The 19,283-nt window shown below is 46.4% G+C and overlaps 1 protein-coding gene across 1 annotated transcript in view; it reads left to right on the top strand.

Annotated features, from left to right (window-relative positions):
- Positions 1-19,283, top strand: part of Auts2 (activator of transcription and developmental regulator AUTS2) — a 1,110,887-nt gene that overhangs the window by 1,005,235 nt on the left and 86,369 nt on the right. The window contains exon 6 of the mRNA XM_021187184.2: positions 15,526-15,577. Coding sequence (XP_021042843.1) covers positions 15,526-15,577 — 52 coding nt within the window. The remainder of the gene's footprint in view (positions 1-15,525; positions 15,578-19,283) is intronic.

Genomic DNA, 19,283 nt, shown 5'->3' on the forward strand with positions numbered 1-19,283 from the left:
GCAAGGTCACAGATGTGGCCTCAGGAGCCACATCTTGGGATGTCTTTTTTTTTTTTTTTTAATAAAAAAAAAAAAAAAAAAAAGGCTAGCTCTCTTGATCCTCCTGCCTCTCCTTCCCAGGTGCTGGAATGCCAGCAGCCCACAGTTGTGGTATTTCTGAAACACTAATGGGATGAAGCCATCGTATGGCCTAATCCCTGCCCAGGCCAGTTCTGTGCAGGCATTTTGCTGGCCTTGTACTGGACCCTCACACTCAGCCAGCCATCTCACAAATGCATGTTGTCAGCTGTAAGCGAGCTCTGGTAACCCAGAAGAAATCCATCACCACTGGTACTAATGAAAAACAACGCAGCACGCACTGCCTCGCAGAGACTTCGTAGGAGACGGACAACGTCGTAAATTAAAACAAAAGCTACCAGCCGACAACTGCTTTGTTTTCCAACCAACCCCTTCTTCTCCGAGAGCACTCGTTGCCAGATAATAAATAGCATTCTTTACCAGCAGCCCCAAGTAAAACCGTGTTTGTTATAGGCAAGTGGCTATTTGAAAGCCTGGCTACAAGTTTCCTGTTTGACTAACACTTGTAATTAAATCCATCAACTTGAAGATTCTTGTGTAAATACCAGATGCTCACTGGTTTGTTGGATTTCTTTTTCTTTTCTTTCTTTCTTCTTAAATTCTAAAGAATGTGAAAAGTTATATAGTAACAGGAGAAATTGAACATGGCAGGGCACTGCAGCCTTCAGTTCCAGTACTCAGGAAGCGACGATGACGAAGGCACACTAGGTTCAAGGCTAGCCTGGACTAGAGGAGATGCGTCTGAAAGGGAGATGGGAGAGGGAAGCTGAGAAAGAGTAAGAAGGGGGAAGAGGGAGGGAGGGAGGGACAGACAGAGACAGAGACAGACAGAGAGGTAGAGAGAGGGGGTGGGAGGGAGGGAGGGAGGGAGGGAAGAAAGGAGAGGGAGAGAGGGAAGGAAGATGCTAAGAGACAGGAATGGAGCTCAGTTGGCTGAGTACCTGAGTAGCATACACCAAGCCCCGAGTTCCCTCTCCAGCATCAGGTAAATTGGATATAGTGGTACACACCTGTGATCCCACCTCTGGAAGATGGAAACAGGAGGATCAGAAATTCAGGACCATCGTCAGCTCTATAGGGTGTTTGAGGCCACCCTGAGGTACAGGGGAGCCTACTCTTTAAAAATATCAACAATGAGAAAGAAAGATTTTTTTTTTTATTATTATTTTTTTTAATTTTTTTTAACGAGGCCCTGATTCTCCATACTGACTTTCTTCTGGATTTTTGATAATCTTCCAATTGGGTCAGGCCACCCAGTCACACAGCTCAGGCCTCCCTCTGCCATCTCTGGCCCGAGTGGTTGATGTTAAGTCACCATCAGTGCCTAGTTCGGCAGCAGATGGTCAGGACTTGCGGCATAGTGGTTGGGAGAATCCAGCAAGCCTGGGGGAAGCTCCTGACAAGGAGAAGAGAGAGGGCTGGCCCCTGACTCCCTGCGGGGGGGGGGGGGCTGCGGCCTGCTTTTCAAGCGCTGCTGCTGAGGGGGGCCCCTGCCAGCTGTCACTTGAATTTATTCAGTAGATCATATGGGGAGTCAGAGAAGGAGGTTTGAGATGGTGCTGGGTAAATCCGCCTTCCCTCCTGGAGGTGAGAGAAAAATCTTCCCGCTTTTAGTTTTCAAGGGTGGGTGGGGGGAGAGTGCGATCTATATTCTGGAGTTTGTTCCTGACCTGTGGGGTGGGGGGGGTGACTTTTTGCAATCTTATGTGCATGTGTGTCGTAGCTCCAGATCAGGTGACAACTTGAAGGAGTCTGTTCTCTCCTTTCACCATATGCATTTCTGGGAACCCAACTCGGGCCATCAGCCTTGGCCTTAAGAGTATTAACCAGCTGAGCTCTCTCTGCCTAGGAAGGTTAACTGTCAATCCCCAAAGTGATGCTTCAGCCGCGGTCCAAACAACCCTCCTTTGTGCCTACAGAAGGTCAACGTAGTTGTTAGATCTGTGCCGACTTAAGCAAAAGACCGTGACAGTGACTTGGTGGTTTATTCTTGGCATCTGTAATGCAAAGTCAGGAAGAGGGCATTCGGCCTCCACTCCCAGCACTGTCCTGGCAGATGCAACCTGCGTATCTGGATTTACCTTAAAACGTACAACACCCCTAAGACCCCTATAACCAGTCACCAAGATTTCTCTCTGAATGGGGGCTAACCTGTGGCTATTAAGCGGTCACTGACTTTAGTGGCAATCCCCTAACTAATCTTGTAGAACGGGTTGCCCTGTGGAGAACCCCTCCCAACTTTGGAAAAGTCTGAGCATCTGATCCCCCTGCCTCGACTTCTCCAGAGTTGGGATTACAGGTTTGAGTCACCACACCGGGTGATAACATTAAGGCAATTATGGTGGAGCTGGAGGGAGGTAGTTCCTGTTTTTGTGTGTGTGTGTGTGTGTGTGTGTGTGTGTGTTTACGTGCGCGCGCACGCGCATGCACATGCATGCAGTAGAAGGTCAAACAAGTGTGTTCAGTCTCTGGAGCTAGAGCTACAGGCAGTTGTAGCCACTCATCATGAGTGCTAGAAATTGAGTATGTATCCCCTGAACGCTACTAAGTTGCTTTTAGCTGCTGAGCCATCTCTTCAACCCCATGGTTATTTGGTTTTTTTTATTTTTGAGACAGGGTCACATGGGAGCCTAGATTTGCCACGAACTCACTATGTAGGGGAGCATGACCTTGAACATGTGACCTTCCTGCCTCTACCTACTGAAGATTGAGATAACAGGCCTGAGCCAACATTCCTGGTTTATGCTGTGCCCGGCGTGGAACTAGCACTTTGTGCATGCAAGGCGGGTGTCCTACCAACTAAGCCACATCTCCAGACTCTCAAGATTTGTTAGACCCTGCAGGAAAGCAGGAATGGTTTGGAGACATGGCCTGTGTCCCCTCAGCTACTTTCAGTTTCTATTTGGAAAAAAAAAAAAAAAAAAATCACAGCAGAGCTGTCAGATGGCAGCTGTACATTTGGTGGCAATGAGAATTCCAGATTTTATGCTAATTTGGTTTCAGGTTCCTTTGAACCCACAGTTTTATGGGGCTGTGCTTCAAACTGCAATCTGTCTCAGATAAAAGAAGGGGTTACTGAAGACTTTTTAGTTTTGTAAACACCCCTAGTCTCCAAAAGAAAGGGAGGGGGCAGATTTATTCTTTCATTAATATTGACATGTTACATTTCCTTGACTTTATTACTAGGAAAACTGCCTTATTAAAGTGAGTTTGTTTTTTTTGTTTTTTGTTTTTTGTTTTTTTTCTGTTAACTCTCTGACTTCTGTTGCATCTTTCACAAGACCAGAAGGTCCTCTCCCTTGCAGGCAGGATTCATAGTCCCTGCCCAGGTATGGGTCTCTTCTCTGTATATTCATCTTTTATCCTATCTCTCTCTGTGTGTGTTGGGACTGAGAGTCTGGTTCAGTGCTACAACATCTACCTCCAATCACCCAGTGAGGAGCTGGGGGTGTGGCTCAGTGGTAGAGCCCCTGCCTAGAATCCCCCAGTGAGGGGCTGGGGGCGTGGCTCAGTGGTAGAACCCCTGCCTAGACTCCTCCAGTGAGGGACTGGGCACAAGGATCACAATAGTGATACCCAAGGCTTTGTGTGTTTGAGCTTTCCTTTCTCAGCTGGCCCATACTTGCTACTTCAGTTACTGATTGCTTTAACTTGTTTATTTGCTTACAATGTTGCAGTGTAGAGCAGGGGGTGAAGACAAAGCTCTTCTGTGCCTTACCTAGCTTTAGGGGAGGCAAATTGAACTAGAGATGGAGAAACCATGCCCAGTTTCTAAGAAAACCGGCAAGGGCCTGTGGATCCAACTCTGTTCCTAAAGTTCTTGCCATACAGGCATGAAGAACACACATGTGCACGCACGCGCGTGCGCACACACACACACACACACACACACACACACACACACGTCCTTGAGAGCAGCAGCAGAGCTTTGTGCCACCAACATCTGCAAATAATAGTTACACAGGGCCAAAGAGGAGATGTCAGTCAGGCCCCCAGCACCCCACACACCTCTAATCAACACAAAGATTTTCATATCACTTGGCCATTTGCAAAGGATACATTTCTGGGGCCGGAGAGATAGCTCAGTGGATAAAGACATTTGCTGCCAAACCTGCTGACCTGAGTTCGATTCCCAGGGCCCACATTGTGGAAGGAGAGAATCAACTCTTATAAGTTGTCCTTACTACCACCCCCCTCTCCACTAAATATGATTTAAACTTGTTTTTAAAGAATATGGGTCTGACACATAAAGCCAGAGATGGGGGATGCGTAGAAGAATGTTCAAGTGTCCCCCACTACATCCTGACACCACAGAAGAGGATAAAAGCTAAAGCCAGAACACAAGTGAGAAGTCAGAAACAAAAAATGTTTTTAGGAAATCTATATTAAGGAAATTTTGTAACCTTTTAACTCCCCTCCCTCCCCTCCCCCTTCCCCACCCCCTCCATTTCTCCAGAAACTGTGATTCACCAAAACAGTGGAAGCAGATACACTGTTCTTGGCAAGCTAGGACTTCTGCAAGTGTTCAGTCGTGCAACCTCAGGCAAAAGCTTCATTTATTCACACTGAGAGAAGAGTAGAGTTCCAAGGACCCTAGGGATTATTAATACTTCCAGGTAACTCGTTTCCAAGGGGAACTACGGAAGCTTTTGAGTGGAGGTGGTAGGAAAGATGGACCAGTGTTCAGTCAGCCGCCATTTCTCAGGATGTCAGTCATCCTTCAAGCTGTAAAACCCGAGTAGGTGAATATTCTCTCTTGTTGTCTGTGACTGTGATAAAGTACTCTGACCAAAAGCAACGTCCAGGAGGAAAGGGTTTGTTTTCACTTATCCTTCCAGGTCACGATCAATCATTGAGGGAAGTCCGGGTTGTAACTCAAGGCCGGACTGCTGCTTTCTGGCTTGCTTGCTTTTAGACTGACTCACGAGATTATGCTTAGGTTAGCTCTCTTATCCAATCCAGGGCCTCCTGCCTGGGGAGAGCGCATCCTTAATGGCTGTACCTGACCTCAGTCAATAATCAAGTCAATTCCCTACAGACACACACCTAGTCATCTAGGCAACTCCTCACTGAAGGCTTTTCTCTCAGATGACTGTAGACCACTGTGTCAAGCTGACAATGAAAACTAACAAGGTAAATAAGCCTCGGATAGCCTCACACTGTTCATATGGCTAAGACGTGTTTATCATAACCTCTCAGATCCTCAAGCTTCTCTAGATTATAGACATCAAAATTAATTTTGAGGTTGGTGTTGTGCACACCTTTAATCCCAGGACTCAGGGGAGAGGAGCAGAAGGCTCTTGAGTGAAGGCCAGCCTGAGCTACAGAGAGAGACACTGTCTCAAAAAAAAAAAAAATGATCAGAAGCACTTAGCTTCTAATCAGGAGATAAAGGACAGTCTGGCAAGTATAGACAGTTTGAGATCACCTTGGGTATGTACACAAATACATTTTCTTAAGGATTTGTTTTATTTTTTTCATGTGTGCACTTGCGTATCTGGGTGTGGGTCTGTGCATGTAAGTGCAGGTACCTGTGGAGATCAGAAGAGGGCATACCACCCTATGGAGCAGGAGTTACAGGAGTTACACACTCCTGTCCTAAGAGCAGAAGTTTCTCTTAACTGCTGAGCTGTCTCTCTCATATCTGCACTTCTGTCTCTGCTATGAGCCCCAGAGTTTATTTTTTGACTTCTAGGTTTGGGATTAAGAAACAATCGACTCCCCCCAGGAGTATGATAAAGTAGGAATGGATACAGAAGATAATAGTCACACTGTGAAAGTCACACAGTCACCTCAGCTCCTTGCCAAGGCCTTTCTTATACTTCCTGAGTCATTTTCCTCATCTGGAACTAGGAGAATATCCCAGTTTATATATGTCTCTCTCAACACTGATAAAAGTAATAACATCATGATAAACACTTTTAAGAAACACGCTGTTACATACAAGTATGAACGTCAGTGTCTTTAGTCGAGGCTCAGACTTGGGACCAGTAGGTGACAGCATCATGTGAGGTGTACTGTTTGTCCTAGCTTCTTTTCTTGCCTGCAGTCCCCCGGTGAGAGTCTGGGTATGTGGCTTTGTGGCAGAGTGCTGGCCTGATATGTATACACAAGACCCAGGGTTTCATCCCTAGCAACACATAAAATGAAAAGGAACCAGATGAGGTACCTGTCGACAGCCGGGTGACATGAGTATCGATGGGATTTATTTCCAGTTTCACTGCCTTTCTTCTGTGGTGTCAGCCTCTGAATGTTAATATTTTAATGTAGATTTGGTGGTTAAGTAAGATATATTTTACATCCTTTCTTATACCCCCCCCCACCTTAGTAGTTTATAGTCAACTCCGAAGTTTGAAAGTAAAATTCTTTTCCTTGACTTCCACACTTGGAAAATATTTATTCCCCCCTCCCCTGCATCTCAATAGTGTGCACCATAAACTAACACCGTTCTGTTTATTTACTTCCCTCTTGTTGCAGCCGTGATCGATGGTAGGGACAGAGGCGTACAGTGGTGGAGGGAGGGGTTTTGCTTTACGGCAACAGCAATATGAGCCATGCAGCCTCCTTTCCGCCTGACAAGTAATGATGCTCCCATTTCAAAACCCACCCCTTCAGAAGGGATGGAGGCCGTGCACGCAGAAGGACTTGGAGGGCCAGCTGAAGCTGACAAAAGAAAGGCCCACTGATCTGGGGTTTTAAAGGTATTGGCCTACACCACAAAGTCCCCAGGACCCAGGAGGAGTGGCTGAAGACATCGAAAGGAAGAAACTGGCAGGGGCAGTAGACCGTGGCAAGAGGGGTTTGCATCTCCTTCCTGGCCGCCAGTACCCATCTTCGCTACTGTTCCACACGCAGGGGCTCTTGTTTGATCACTGTAAAAAGCAGGTCGTAGTTGAGCAGTGGTGGCGCGCGCCTTTAATCCCAGCACCGGGGAGGCAGAGGCAGGTAGATCTCTGAGTTCCAGGCCAGCCTGGTCTACTGAGTGAGTTTCAGGACAGTCAGGGCTACAGAGAGAAACCCTGTCTCAGAGAGAGAGAGACGAGAGACAGAGACAGAGACAGAGAGACACAGACACAGACACACAACAGGTCTTGGGCTGGGGATTTGCCTCAATTGATACAATGCTTGCCCCCATGCATGGCTCACCAGTGCTGCCACCAGGGAGCTATAAACCAGGTCAAGGAGCAAGCCTGTAATCTCAGCCCTTGAGAGGTAGTGGGAGACCGGCTCCCTTTAAGGTTATCTTCAGCTACGTTGCAAGTTCAAGGCCAACCTGGGATACATGAGCCCCTGCCTCCCCCACAAGTGAAAAGGATTAGGAGAAGCCAGCCTAAGTGACAACTACCCAAGGCTAGCTGGAGAAGGAACTTCCGCACGTTATTACTTCCCTTCAGTGCTCTTTTCAAGCTGTTTACGTGATCCAAAATTAAAGGCTCAAATGGGTTTTTGTAAAGGCTTCCTCTTCCTTTAACTGTATCAGGAACCTCCCAGCTTTTCTCCGCTGGGGCCCTGCTTCAAGCTCGTTATGTTTCCAAGGCTAAATACAAATAGATGAGGGGAACCTTCTCAATGCAAAACATTCACCCCAAGGCAGGAATTTTAAAGAAATATTTTCTCTACGCATGGCCAAGTTAAGTCTGGTAACTTGTGATACCCACTGGATGCCATCTCGAATTTCAAATTGTCAGTCATTTAAGTCTTTAGAGTGGTAGTTCTCAACCTTCCACATGCTGCGACCCTTTGATACTGTTCTCATGTTGTGGTGACCCCCTAGCCATAGCATTACTTTCATTGCTACTTCATTACTATAATTTTGCTACTGTTAAGAATCATAATGTAAATCCCTGTGTGTTTCCCATTGGCCTTTGGTGAGCCCGGTGAAAGGGTCCTTCCACCCACAAGGGTGTCAACAACGCACAGGTTGAGAATGACTGCTCTAAATGGATTCAGAATTACTGTTGGTTTTGTTTTGCTTTTGTTGTTTTGACAAAGGGTCTCATTGTATATAGTCAAGGCTAGCCTCAAAATCATAATCCTTCTACCTCAGCTTTCTGGGTTAAAACAAATTGTTTGATTTTAGTCATATAGTGAGGAAGATGTCTTTTCCTTTTGCTTAGAAATTTTGACTAAAATACTTGGACTGAAATCTTTGAATTTTTAAAAACTTTTTGACATATATATATATATATATATATATATATATATATATATATATATATATTGTCATTTTAATCTCCATTACCCTCTCTGATCATCCTTCCAATCCTATTGAACTCCTTCTTCACGGCAAGTCCCCCCTCCTGTTGCTTCTTCTTTTCTTTTTGTTTTTGTTTTGTTTTTTGAGACAGGGTTTCTCTTTATAGCCCTGTCTGTCCTGGAACTCACTTTGTAGACCAGGCTGGCCTCGAACTCAGAAATCCGCCTGCCTCTGCCTCCCAAGTGCTGGGATTAAAGGCATGTGCCACCACCTCCCAGCCCCCTCCTGCTTTTTATGTCAAGTAGCTAGCTAGCCTATGCTACTTTACACTCTAAAAAAATAAAATGTGTGTGTTCCTCTGAGTTTAAATATGGCTACCGCAAGATCATAGATGCAGTTATTTACTGGAACATTAGTAACTAACCAAAGACCACCCCACTGAAATGAATGACCCCCACCCCCCACCAGTGGTTATATTTCATAAACTCTCCTGAAGTAATTAATGTGACAGTAGAAAGACATTGGAGTCCATGCCTGATCGTGTTTGTTTAGTTGATTGGGTCTTATGTAGTCCAGGCAGGCCCAGAATTCCTCACCCCCCTGTCTCAGCTTAAGTCCAGGGTTTCTACTCATTGACAGTTAGTAGGATTGCCTCTCTCTAAGACTTGCTGTCTTTAGAACTGGCTCAGAGTCTGAAAGTGATGTTAAGAAGCCAGAAATATTTCGTGTTTTAAGCTACTGGAATACAAAAGACATGGTGTCTTCCAGCCTTAGACGAGAAATCTTTTAGAATTGGGCCTGATGTAGTGGTATGTGTCTGCAATCCCACCGCTGGGAAGAGAGGAGAAGAGACCTGCCTGGACTATGTAGTGAGATACCATCGCAGTAAGACGCCTTTCCTCAAAGTGGATAGTTAAACCAATCCATCTCCCCCAAACACCATTTTGCTGTATTTTCCAGAAGGCTAAAAGCTTGAAAGAGACCTCTGATTTCCAAAATTAGTTTTATTAGAGGGATTACAATATGTCGCTATGCACCCAGCAGCCACCCCCATTTCTTTTTTGAAAAATTTAAAATATTTTTATTACAGTTATTTATTTATTGTATATACACTTATGGAGGTCAGAGGCCAACTTACAAAGGTCGTTTTACACTATGTGGGTCCCAGGTATGAAATTCTAGTTGTTAGGCTTGGTGGCAAATGCCTCTACAGTCTTTACAATGCTGAGCCATCTTGCTGGCACCTCGGGAAAAAAAAATTTTTTTTTTTTAAATTTATATTAAGAGTTCCATGACATCAGTGATGGTGAAGTAACTTCATGGAGATGAAACATGTACTTATTATTGGCAATTTGTTAATTCATTTCACTAAGACAGGTTTTTACCATGTGTCCTAGACCCTTCTGAAATGTACTAGTATTACAGAACTTCAATGTTGACGGTGGAGAGAGATGGCCCAGTAGTTAAGAGTGCTTGTTCTTGTCAAGGGCTAGGGTTTGGTTCCTAGCACCCAAATCAGGCCACTCACAGCTCCAGGGCATCTGTCCTACAGAGCACTGGAACACAGGTAACCAGAGGGGTTGGGAGGGAGGGAGAGAGAATCTTACACTTAATTAAAAAGGAAAGAGGGGCTGTATGTTCTGGTAGAAGAAGGTCAGTCGCTCAAATGACTGAGGGCCGCGTTAATGATTTCATCCATCCATCCATCCATCCATCCATCCATCCATCTCTGCCCTAACGCTCTTAGCTTAGCTGAGCTGGCTCCAGGGGACATCCTGGTGATAGATGATAGTTACCATCCATGGAATGAAGCTTTGAATCTGCTTTTCCTGTCTTTATATTTGCTGCGTGGAAGGAGAAGCCTCAGTCACCACTTGGCTGGTGTGAATGTGTACACAAGCTAGTTTGAGGAATTGTGCAGAGGGAAGGCAGTTTGTGAAACCTACTGTGATTCATAGAATGGGGGTTAGATCAAGATCTTTTTCTTCTAGACTCCGATCCCAACCTCCAATCCATGTCAGACAGTACAAAGATTATGTTGTATTGTGCACCTACTGTGTGCCCAAGATCTGGACCTCCATTCCCCTCTCAGAACCAGCTCTTTGCACTTGAGACTGGCCTAGAGGCAATTCAACCCCAGGCTGCGGGCCTAGTAGCCTCTCCTTGGTTTAGTGCAAATCTCGGAAGCTGTAACTGCAAAAGGGACCGGAGCGTCGAGGTTCCTGCCCGTAGGGGGAAAGGCGCCATGGGGGCCAGGGGCCGGTCCGCAACCGGAGGCGGGATGTAGTGGGAGCCACAGCTGTCAGTGTCGCACCCAGGGACTGCGCCCCCGCGGGGCCAACCGGGCGCCAGGGCGGAGAGGAGGGGCGGCGAGGGGCGGGGCACGTGGGGCGGGACAGAGGAGGGGCGGTGGCACCGGCAGGCGGCTCCGGCTGGGCGCGCCGAGAAGTCCCGCTCCGAGAGCCGCGAGCGCCAGGAGTAAGGCGCGCTCGGTACAATCCCGGCAGCGAAGTCCAGAGCGCGAGAGAAAGGGTGGGAGAAAGGGGTCTCCCCGCGTCACCACCAGGGACCCCCTTCTCTGCCTCAATCCAGCCCCGGGTAGCCGGTGGCGCTGGCGGCGGGCCGCCGATGGAGTTCACTTGAGCCAGGAACAGGCGGGAGAGGCAGGCCGGAGCGGAGCTAGTCCCGCGCGCCCCGTAGCAGCTTCAACCTCAGCTTTCCGCACCGCAGGCGGGCAACACCCGCGGCAGATCGCGACTCCCGGAGCGTGTCGGTGCCACGCCGCAGCGGGCCCAGGACCCATCAGATCAGCCCGCGGCGGTGCCGTACAGGCGGCACCCGCTGCTGGGGAGCCCGAGGCGGCCGCCGGGGAGCTGCTTTCGCCTCTGCCGCCGTACGCCCTCCTCCTCCTCCTCCCTCTCCCTCCTCCCTCCCTCCGCACATGGTCTCCTTTGTCCTGTCGCCGCCGCAGCCGCCTCGTTCTTAGCTCCGCGCGCCGCGGCAGCGGCTCCCGGGCCGCTGCTCTTCAGCCCTGCCAGGTCCCCAGGGCGCACCAAGTTGAGCCTCTGGTTTAAGCCAGCCGGTTCCCCGCGCGCCCCGCAGGAGCAACCAGGAGAGCGCGCGGGCCGGGCCCCCTCCCCATCTCCCCGCCACCCGCCCGGGACTTGGCTGTGTTGGATGTGCGCGCGCGGCGCTGACTCCCGGCTGCCGTGGAGGAGCCGGGTGCTGCTGCTGGCTCTGCTGCCGCTGCGGCTCCGGTTCGGATTTGGTTCGCGTGCCTCGGCTTTGAGACTTTGGAGAGGAATTAGCAAAACACACAGACTTGTGGACCTAGCCGGGCCGGCTGGAGTTGGGCGTTTTCTCTGCCTTGGGTTTTGGTTGCTCTCTCCCGGTGGTGTGTGGTGATCCACCCGGAGGGAACCTGACGGAGGACTCAAACCATGAACTTGGGGTTGACAAGACCGCTGAACCCCTGGCGACCAGGTAACGTTGACCCCCACCACCACCACCGTTGGGGGGGGATGGGGTGGGGTGGCTGGCTCGCCCGCCGTTCGCGGTTTCGGGGGAGGAGACAGGGGTCGAGGGGTCTTTTGTTGCGGCCGCAGCCGGGCCAGGGTGGTAACGGAGGCGGGCTGCTGGCGTCTGGCGGGCCTGGCCTTCCTCCCCCACCCCTCCCCCGCTCCCCTTTGTACTTTCCTCGCTCCCTGAGCTGGCTGGGCTCGGCCGGTGAGCCGAGAGCGCCTGCCGGGGGAGGCCCTAGCCAACAGAGGCGATCCCACCTCCGGGAGTGGACCCATAGCTCCCAAGGGAGATCCACTAGACTCCTAGGCTGGGAATGCCCGCACCCGCTTGGGTTAGGAAGGGCTCCCTGGAGCGGTGCTGCCTGCTGACGGGTCACTGTCCTTGGGCTGAGCTCCTGGTCCCCGCCCTCCCTCTTGTGCGCACGCGGAGCCCGGGGAAGCAAAGGAGAGCTAGCTGGTGCAGGAACTCACCCGCGCTTAAGTTTCTAAGAGAATTGTCTTTGCACCTTCTTCCTGCGGGTGCCGTTTTGGAGAGCTACCTCAGCGAATTGAGTTTTTAAGGGGTTCCGGGTACAGCTCCAAATGTCTGGGACCCACCCGTGCACACGGGAATTTTTTATTTCTTTATTTTTATTTGTTTTCTTCATTAGCCAATCTGCTTGACCTAACTTTTCCTTTTATGCCAGCTATGACTTCTAGACCATAAAAAGTATTGATATAAAAGGCAAATAGTTCCCACCCTGCCGTAAAATGCCCCAAAGAGCATGTTTGTCTGGGAATTTTAGGTTGTGCCTCTAAGTGTATAAAACTCATCAAAGCCAATCGAGGTGAGGAAATGAAATGGCAACTGATACTAAATTCTGTGCGGCTAAAGGTACAGGTTGCTGGAGAGAAGCGGGAAGGCGTCGATGCGTCTGCCACTAGATCCACCGCACCTGCAGTCCTCGTTGCTAATTTAAAAAGAAAAAAAAATTAGGGAAATGATCCAATTTATAGAGAGAAATGCACCTTTTTTTTCCTTCTAAAAGTAACGAAATGAAAACGTCCCCATGATTAAGGCGCCCGGCGATATGGACAAACGATTTTTTAAAAATTATGTATGTGTGTGGAGGGTATATGAGGAGGTAAGAGGAAAACTTGCAGGAATCTGTGATCTCCACCTTTATGTGAGTATGGAGGATCGAACTGAGGGTGTCCTGCTTGGCAACACACCTATTTACCTGCTGAGCCATCACGCCCACCCTGTACGGAATGATTTTTTCAGTCGTGTTAAGTGAAGGAAAGTTACTTGAGGACCGTTGAAGCAGCTACATGGAATTTGCACCTAACAAGACTTTGCCTGGGATTACTTGAAGAATTTGGATAAAGATGGTCCAGGAGGCCAGATGGAAGAACAAGGGACTTTTTTATTTTTATTTTTTTTTTGAACCAAGGCACCGAGACACGTGTACCTTTGGTGGTTTTTTTGCCTTTCCAAAGGAGGCCTTTTTGAGACACCCCCCTTACTATAACCAAGACACGGGAGACAATTCAACACTTTGTGACTGATGTCAGTAAATTGAAGGGCTCAAAAAGCTTCCATTAGAAGGCATTGCTCCAAGCGTCTTGAATCTCCGTCAGACATATTTCCTTGACAACCATTGGTCACAGAATCATCAGGTCCTCAGGGTCACTTCATTATCTACTTGAGAGCATACTCAGAGCTTAGTGATGCTCACAAAGGTGACAGAATCACAGGGGCTGCCGCCTACTGCCTAATCCAGTTCTGGCTCCCATACCTAGAGCCACGGAAAATGCAGCCTTAACTAGTTGCTTCTTCCTCTCTTCTTGCCGTTTTGGAAAAGCAGTAATTTTTTTCTTTTAAACCCATTTCTTTAGGCCCATTAGACTCACTGTAATAGAAAATCCCAACATTTTCTACAGTTATTTTAGTTTTGTAAAATAATAGAAGAGACGCAGTATTGCTCTCGTGTGCATGTGTGTAGTTTCTTTTTTTTTCTTTCAAAAAATATTAACTCCATTTTCGTTTTGAAGCCGTGGCTTGCTAATGACCATTCTAAGAGTATTTCACATCATTTTAAGAACGATGAAAACTCTAAGAATTGCCAAGTTTTAGACTGCAAGACTTACAGACATAGAAATCTCATTATTATTTGGGAATAGTAACACCTTCGGTGCCACTGTTTGCTTTTTCAGATTCATGAGTCTCTGTGTATGCAGTGCAGATCAGTGAGGCTTTGTAACTTAATATTCTTGAACTGTTTAATGCTGAACACCCTCCACAGGACCTTCTTTGTGGCTCATTTTTATGAAATGCTACTATAATAATATAATTTCGTTTAGCATTACTTATGATGTCAGGAAAAGCTCTGTGTATATTTTATTCTAACTACAAAAACAGAAGGGGTATCTGTAGAATTTTCACAAGTGAATGCAATTGAATACTTATTTTGTATATATTTTTTTTTCCCCTGAGCCTATTAATCCTTTAAACCACCATATAGAAGGAAAATTAGAATAAAATAAATGAGAGCCAGCCATAATAAAAATAGGCTAGGTCTTTTTATATCCCTGGCCTTGTGAACTGGAACGTTTCCCTCAGTTATACGCAGAAATGTTTCGTCTCCATCAATGTGGCATTGAAAGACTACATAGAATATCTTCTTTGTCCCCCAAAGCCAGCCCAAGTTCCCTTACCCCTATTCCCCACATTTCTTTCTCCCATATATATTGAACATTCTGTGCCTTGCTTTGTCAAATGTATGCATCTTGGTATAAAACATGAAAGATCAGAGGTTTCTCAGAGGGGTCACGGGTCAAACATAGCATGCGTGTCGCTTGACCATTGACAGGTCGAAGAGGTTTCTTCAAATGAGACGAGTGTGCTTTCTGAATTTTTACCTGTTTTCTGAGTCCTAGAAAGAAGCAGTAAATCTGCAATAGTACCGTCTCTTTCATCAAACTGGCTCACCATTTCCTCCCTAGAACATTAGTATATAATTTAAACTGACTTTATAGTCTTGCTGTTTAAAGAGGTGTATTGCCTTCCCTCACACCAGTATAATAACTAGCTGACATGATCCCTGAAAAGCGTGAGAGGAGGCAAAGTGACCAGGTTTCAAATAAGGTCAGCTCTCATCCAAAACACTGAGTTTGGCCCTGGTTACCGTGACAAACACTGAACCTCGGGATCATCAAATACACCTTCTAAATCAAATTAGTTTCTGGATATCCTGGATGACACTTTGGTGAGGAAAAGCTTAATGTGTATGTGTGTGTATGTGTGTGTATACACACACATATACACACATACACACACATTTCTGATTTGTGGAAGAAAATGGGAAAACAAAAATCTGGTGTCAAAAATTAAAAAAATAAAAATAATGATCTGTCAACAGACTTGGAAAATCATTTTGTGAATGAACTAAATTGCCTTGTGGACCGTTTTGTAGAAATATGTTTTGCACAGATAATATGTCTAATAAGGACACATTTTGGAAAATCAGAATTTTTTTTTCCTTCCTTCCCCCCAGCAAATAGCTGCAGTGCAGGCCTTTCTGCAACAGTCGACCAGCGCCACCTGATGGAGGATTTGGGGAAATCCCTGACTCTTACATTCTTCCTAAAATACAGTCAATTGATTTAAAATGATAGCAGCCGCCGAGGCTCTAGTTAATGGTCTTCACTGACAGTCCTAACGGGTACCCTCCCCTTCTTGTTTTGCAGGCTTCAGATGCTAGCTCTGAAAAACTCTTCAACACTGTTCTTGTAAACAAAGGTAAGACCCGTTTATTATGCTAAAGCATGGCTTTTAAAAAAAAGGATAAATAAATGCATCTCATTGTCATTGTCCAAGAAGAAAGAGAAGAGGAAAGTCTATGTGTTCTTTTTTTGTCTTAACATTTTTGTGTTTTTTGCTCCACTGTGGGGTCTAGTGGTTTTTGAGGTGCAGGAGGAAAATGTTCATTTTTTGAAAGAATTTCCCGATTCCTCGTTTGAATTGACCGGTGGTGTTAAATTTTGTGTAGGATGCTGCAACAGAGAAGAATGGCTTTACAATGTCTTGATTGTTAGTTATCAACTTCCCGGCAGTCGGAGCACTATAAATAGTGTGTGTGTGTGTGTGTGTGTGTGTCTCAGATGGTAATAACCAATGGGGTATTTAATATTCATGGTGTTATAGCCATAAACCAAGCCTTCTTCTGCTCTGGGCTCTCTGTAAAGTTAATAAATAAGCAAGAGGGCAGAATTGAAGTACCCACTTCTCCATTGATTCCTTCCAAACCTTGGTCCATAGATTAAGAGAGGCTAATGGTGCTGAGGTACACTCAGGGAAGGCTCACCCTAAATCACTGTCGGTAGGTTTCTCAGGAGTCCTCATTTGCAGAAGTGTCCTTGGGCCTAATGAAATTTAGAGGAGTTTCTGTGCACTGACTTCAAAAGGTGTGTCATCTGAAAGGTACAGATTATACCAACCCACCTTTCCCTTCCCCCTATAGAACCCCACTTAGGGGGTTGCAGGATGATTGCTAAATAAAGATGTGCTAGCCTGTGGTAACCTCTGCCCCTTGAAGGATGTGCACTGGGCCAGCATTGGACCCAGAGTTAGGTCTCCATGGCGTGAAATGGGAGAGTAGTGCAGCAGTTTATTTCATTGTTAACATTTTCTCCCAGTATTCTTTTTGCTTTCTAGTAAATGAGACCTTTCCATGTGCAGTTATTTTATACCTTCCAATTATTTTGAACTTGAACCTACCTTGATTTTAAATAGTACCTTACATTTAAAGTTATCCCCAAGGTCTGTATGCTTGTAAGTTTGCTAGGACTCCCAGAATTAATGTCATATTGAATATGATCTTGTATTTTAATTGCATGATAGGATTCCAGCTTTATATTTCATCATATTTCTTAGTGGCCTGAGACATTTGTATAAATTTGTAATCCATAATGCTAAAAACCAAAACAATAAAAGCCAATGTGGGCGCTTGGCACACATCTCCCTCAGGGGTAGGAATGTAGGAATGTTTTCTGCTCCTCTTATTGAGAGGAGAGAATTGGTGGGCCTTGGAGGTGTCCTTGATACCAAAGAAAGATAACAGGAAAAGAAACTGAGTCATGGCAGGTCCCTACCCAAAGCAGTTTCCATGACTCTGACCCCCTCAACCCGTACACACATCGCGCGTTGCCTGGGACTGCATCTTTCTTGTGTTAAGTTGCTATGGCCCTGTCTAAGCTGGCTCTAGGTTGGCATTAATTGTGACCGAGGAGCAGAACAGACTGATGGCTGAAGAGTTCTCCTTCCTGCCTCCTCTCCCTCTCTCTCTCTCTCTCTCTCTCTCTCTCTCTCTCTCTCTCTCTGTGTGTGTGTGTGTGTGTGTGTGTGTGTGTAAGTGTCCCCCTTTCTTTCTGTAACTTCAACCAGCAGGCTTGGAGTTACAGGAGATAGAACAAAGGCTGCTTTACTTACCCCCTCCATCCCACCCCCACCCTTGAGTCTCCTGTCCAGCACTTCCCACGTTCTTGTTTTTGTTTACTTACACCGAGTGATGTGTGGCATCTCTTTGGCTGTGACCAGTCATGCCCCTGACCGGGTGCCTTTCTTCTTCGCTGCTTTTCTGAGAGCAGTGAGGGGTGATTTCAGTTGCCTTGAAAGGATTAAGGTTTCTTTGTGTATACTAAAAATCAACACAGGCTTTTCTCTTAAGCTTTGCTTGGGAAACGTACACAGATAAGCATTTTAGTTGATGACGGATTATTCCTGCGTCCCTTATTTCCATCAGAATGGCCTTTCTTTCCTCCCCTGGAGTTTCCTCTTAATGCCTTATGCTAATTCCTGTTGGTAACATGAATGACAAGCGCCTGAATTAGTGTGCAAGTACAGGTGTTGCTCAAGTAGACTGCCTGGTACGCACGGCCCCTCCTCCCAGGAGCAAGAGAATGAGGGGCGCCGGGGAGCTAAAACAGCAATGGGATAGTTTTGTTAAGGGTCATTAGTATTCAAACTGCTAAATATCAGAAAAAACAACTACCAAAAAAGTGGGGAGATGATTGGGTGACATTATTGTCAGTTACTCCTGAGAGACAGGTGCAGCGAGCCTCACTATGCTTTGGTGTCTCTTACTCCTGATGGTAGCTGCGGTGCCTTCTGGATGGATGGTTGACAGGTCCTTCAGCTCTCATGGTGTCTTACATCATGTGCAAGTTACTCTGAAAAGTCCGCTTGCTTGCCTAAAAGTCAGTCAGTTCTCTGCGAGAATGTGTGTGTATCCATATATATAATATGTATAAATATTATATATAATGCATATAATATATAACATGCACACACACATGTCTATGCATACATATATGCACACATACATGTATATGCATACATATATGCATGCATATGTACACATGTACATATATATGCATATACATACATACACATACAATGTTTTAAAGCTTTGCAAAAGAAGACAGGTTCACATCAGGTAGCAGACACAACTGGGAAATTCTTCAAGGCTATCTCTTACTGAACAGTTTTAACAAGACTGTTAGGTAGTCCCACCTTGGCACAGTTCAGAGCCAGATGTTCGAGACCACATATCATCCCCTGTCCTTTGCAGGAGCCTGGCAGCCTCTTTGGTCTCAGAGTAGCAGGCTTAGCCGGGAAGGTTATGCCTCCAAGCCTGGTGGTCTGGTGGCTGTGCAGATTTGGTCCATAAAATTTCACCGTTGGACAGCAGTGCTAAACTCACAAGCTGACTGGGGTATGGGCTCAGGACTTGGCAGCTTTCATGTTGGCCTGCTCAGCTTGGAGACAGAGCCCCAGGCTGTAACAGCAAGGGGCCGTGGCTCAAGTCCATCACTCTGCTTGTGAGCTTGAACAAGCCATTTAGCCTCTGCAGGTCAGCATGTTCAATCCTAAGCAAACCTCGTTCTGGGCCAGCATCTCCAGTTGGGATAAAACAGTTAATTGGCAAGAGGCATGGGTTGGAACAGACAGGGGTATGATGAATATGTTTTCTGAACTTTCCAATTGATTTTTATTTAAATGTTCCTGTGTTGTAGACTCAATCCAATTGAGTGGAGTAAGACCCGAATAGGTGTTCCAAAATGTTGCTTCTTTTGATGCCTTTTATTTCCAGTTTTACAACGAGTTAATCAGGTGGCGTGTGCTTGCTTATGTGCACAGCATACCCAATGAGAGGGGAGCGTTTTAAGAGAAGCGTGGTGGAGTTTGAGCCTGCAAATTGGAGGGATTATCGCTGTCGACTTAAAAAAAAAAAAAAGCTCAACTTTAATCAAGGTCATGGTTGCCTTATCTAATCTCGATGTGTTTAAATGTTTACAGGATGTTCATGTGAATTTTATGAATCCTTCTGTCTTTGTGATTCAACCATCTGCCAAAGGAAAAAATTAGTTTTCCCACTGAGACAGAAGCAGAGAGACTGCCTGACTTATTGCCCCTGTGTTGTGAGCTGAACAGCTATGGGAACAAT

Source organism: Mus pahari, chromosome 23, assembly GCF_900095145.1.
Source record: "Mus pahari chromosome 23, PAHARI_EIJ_v1.1, whole genome shotgun sequence".
NCBI classification, from domain to species: domain Eukaryota; kingdom Metazoa; phylum Chordata; class Mammalia; order Rodentia; family Muridae; genus Mus; species Mus pahari.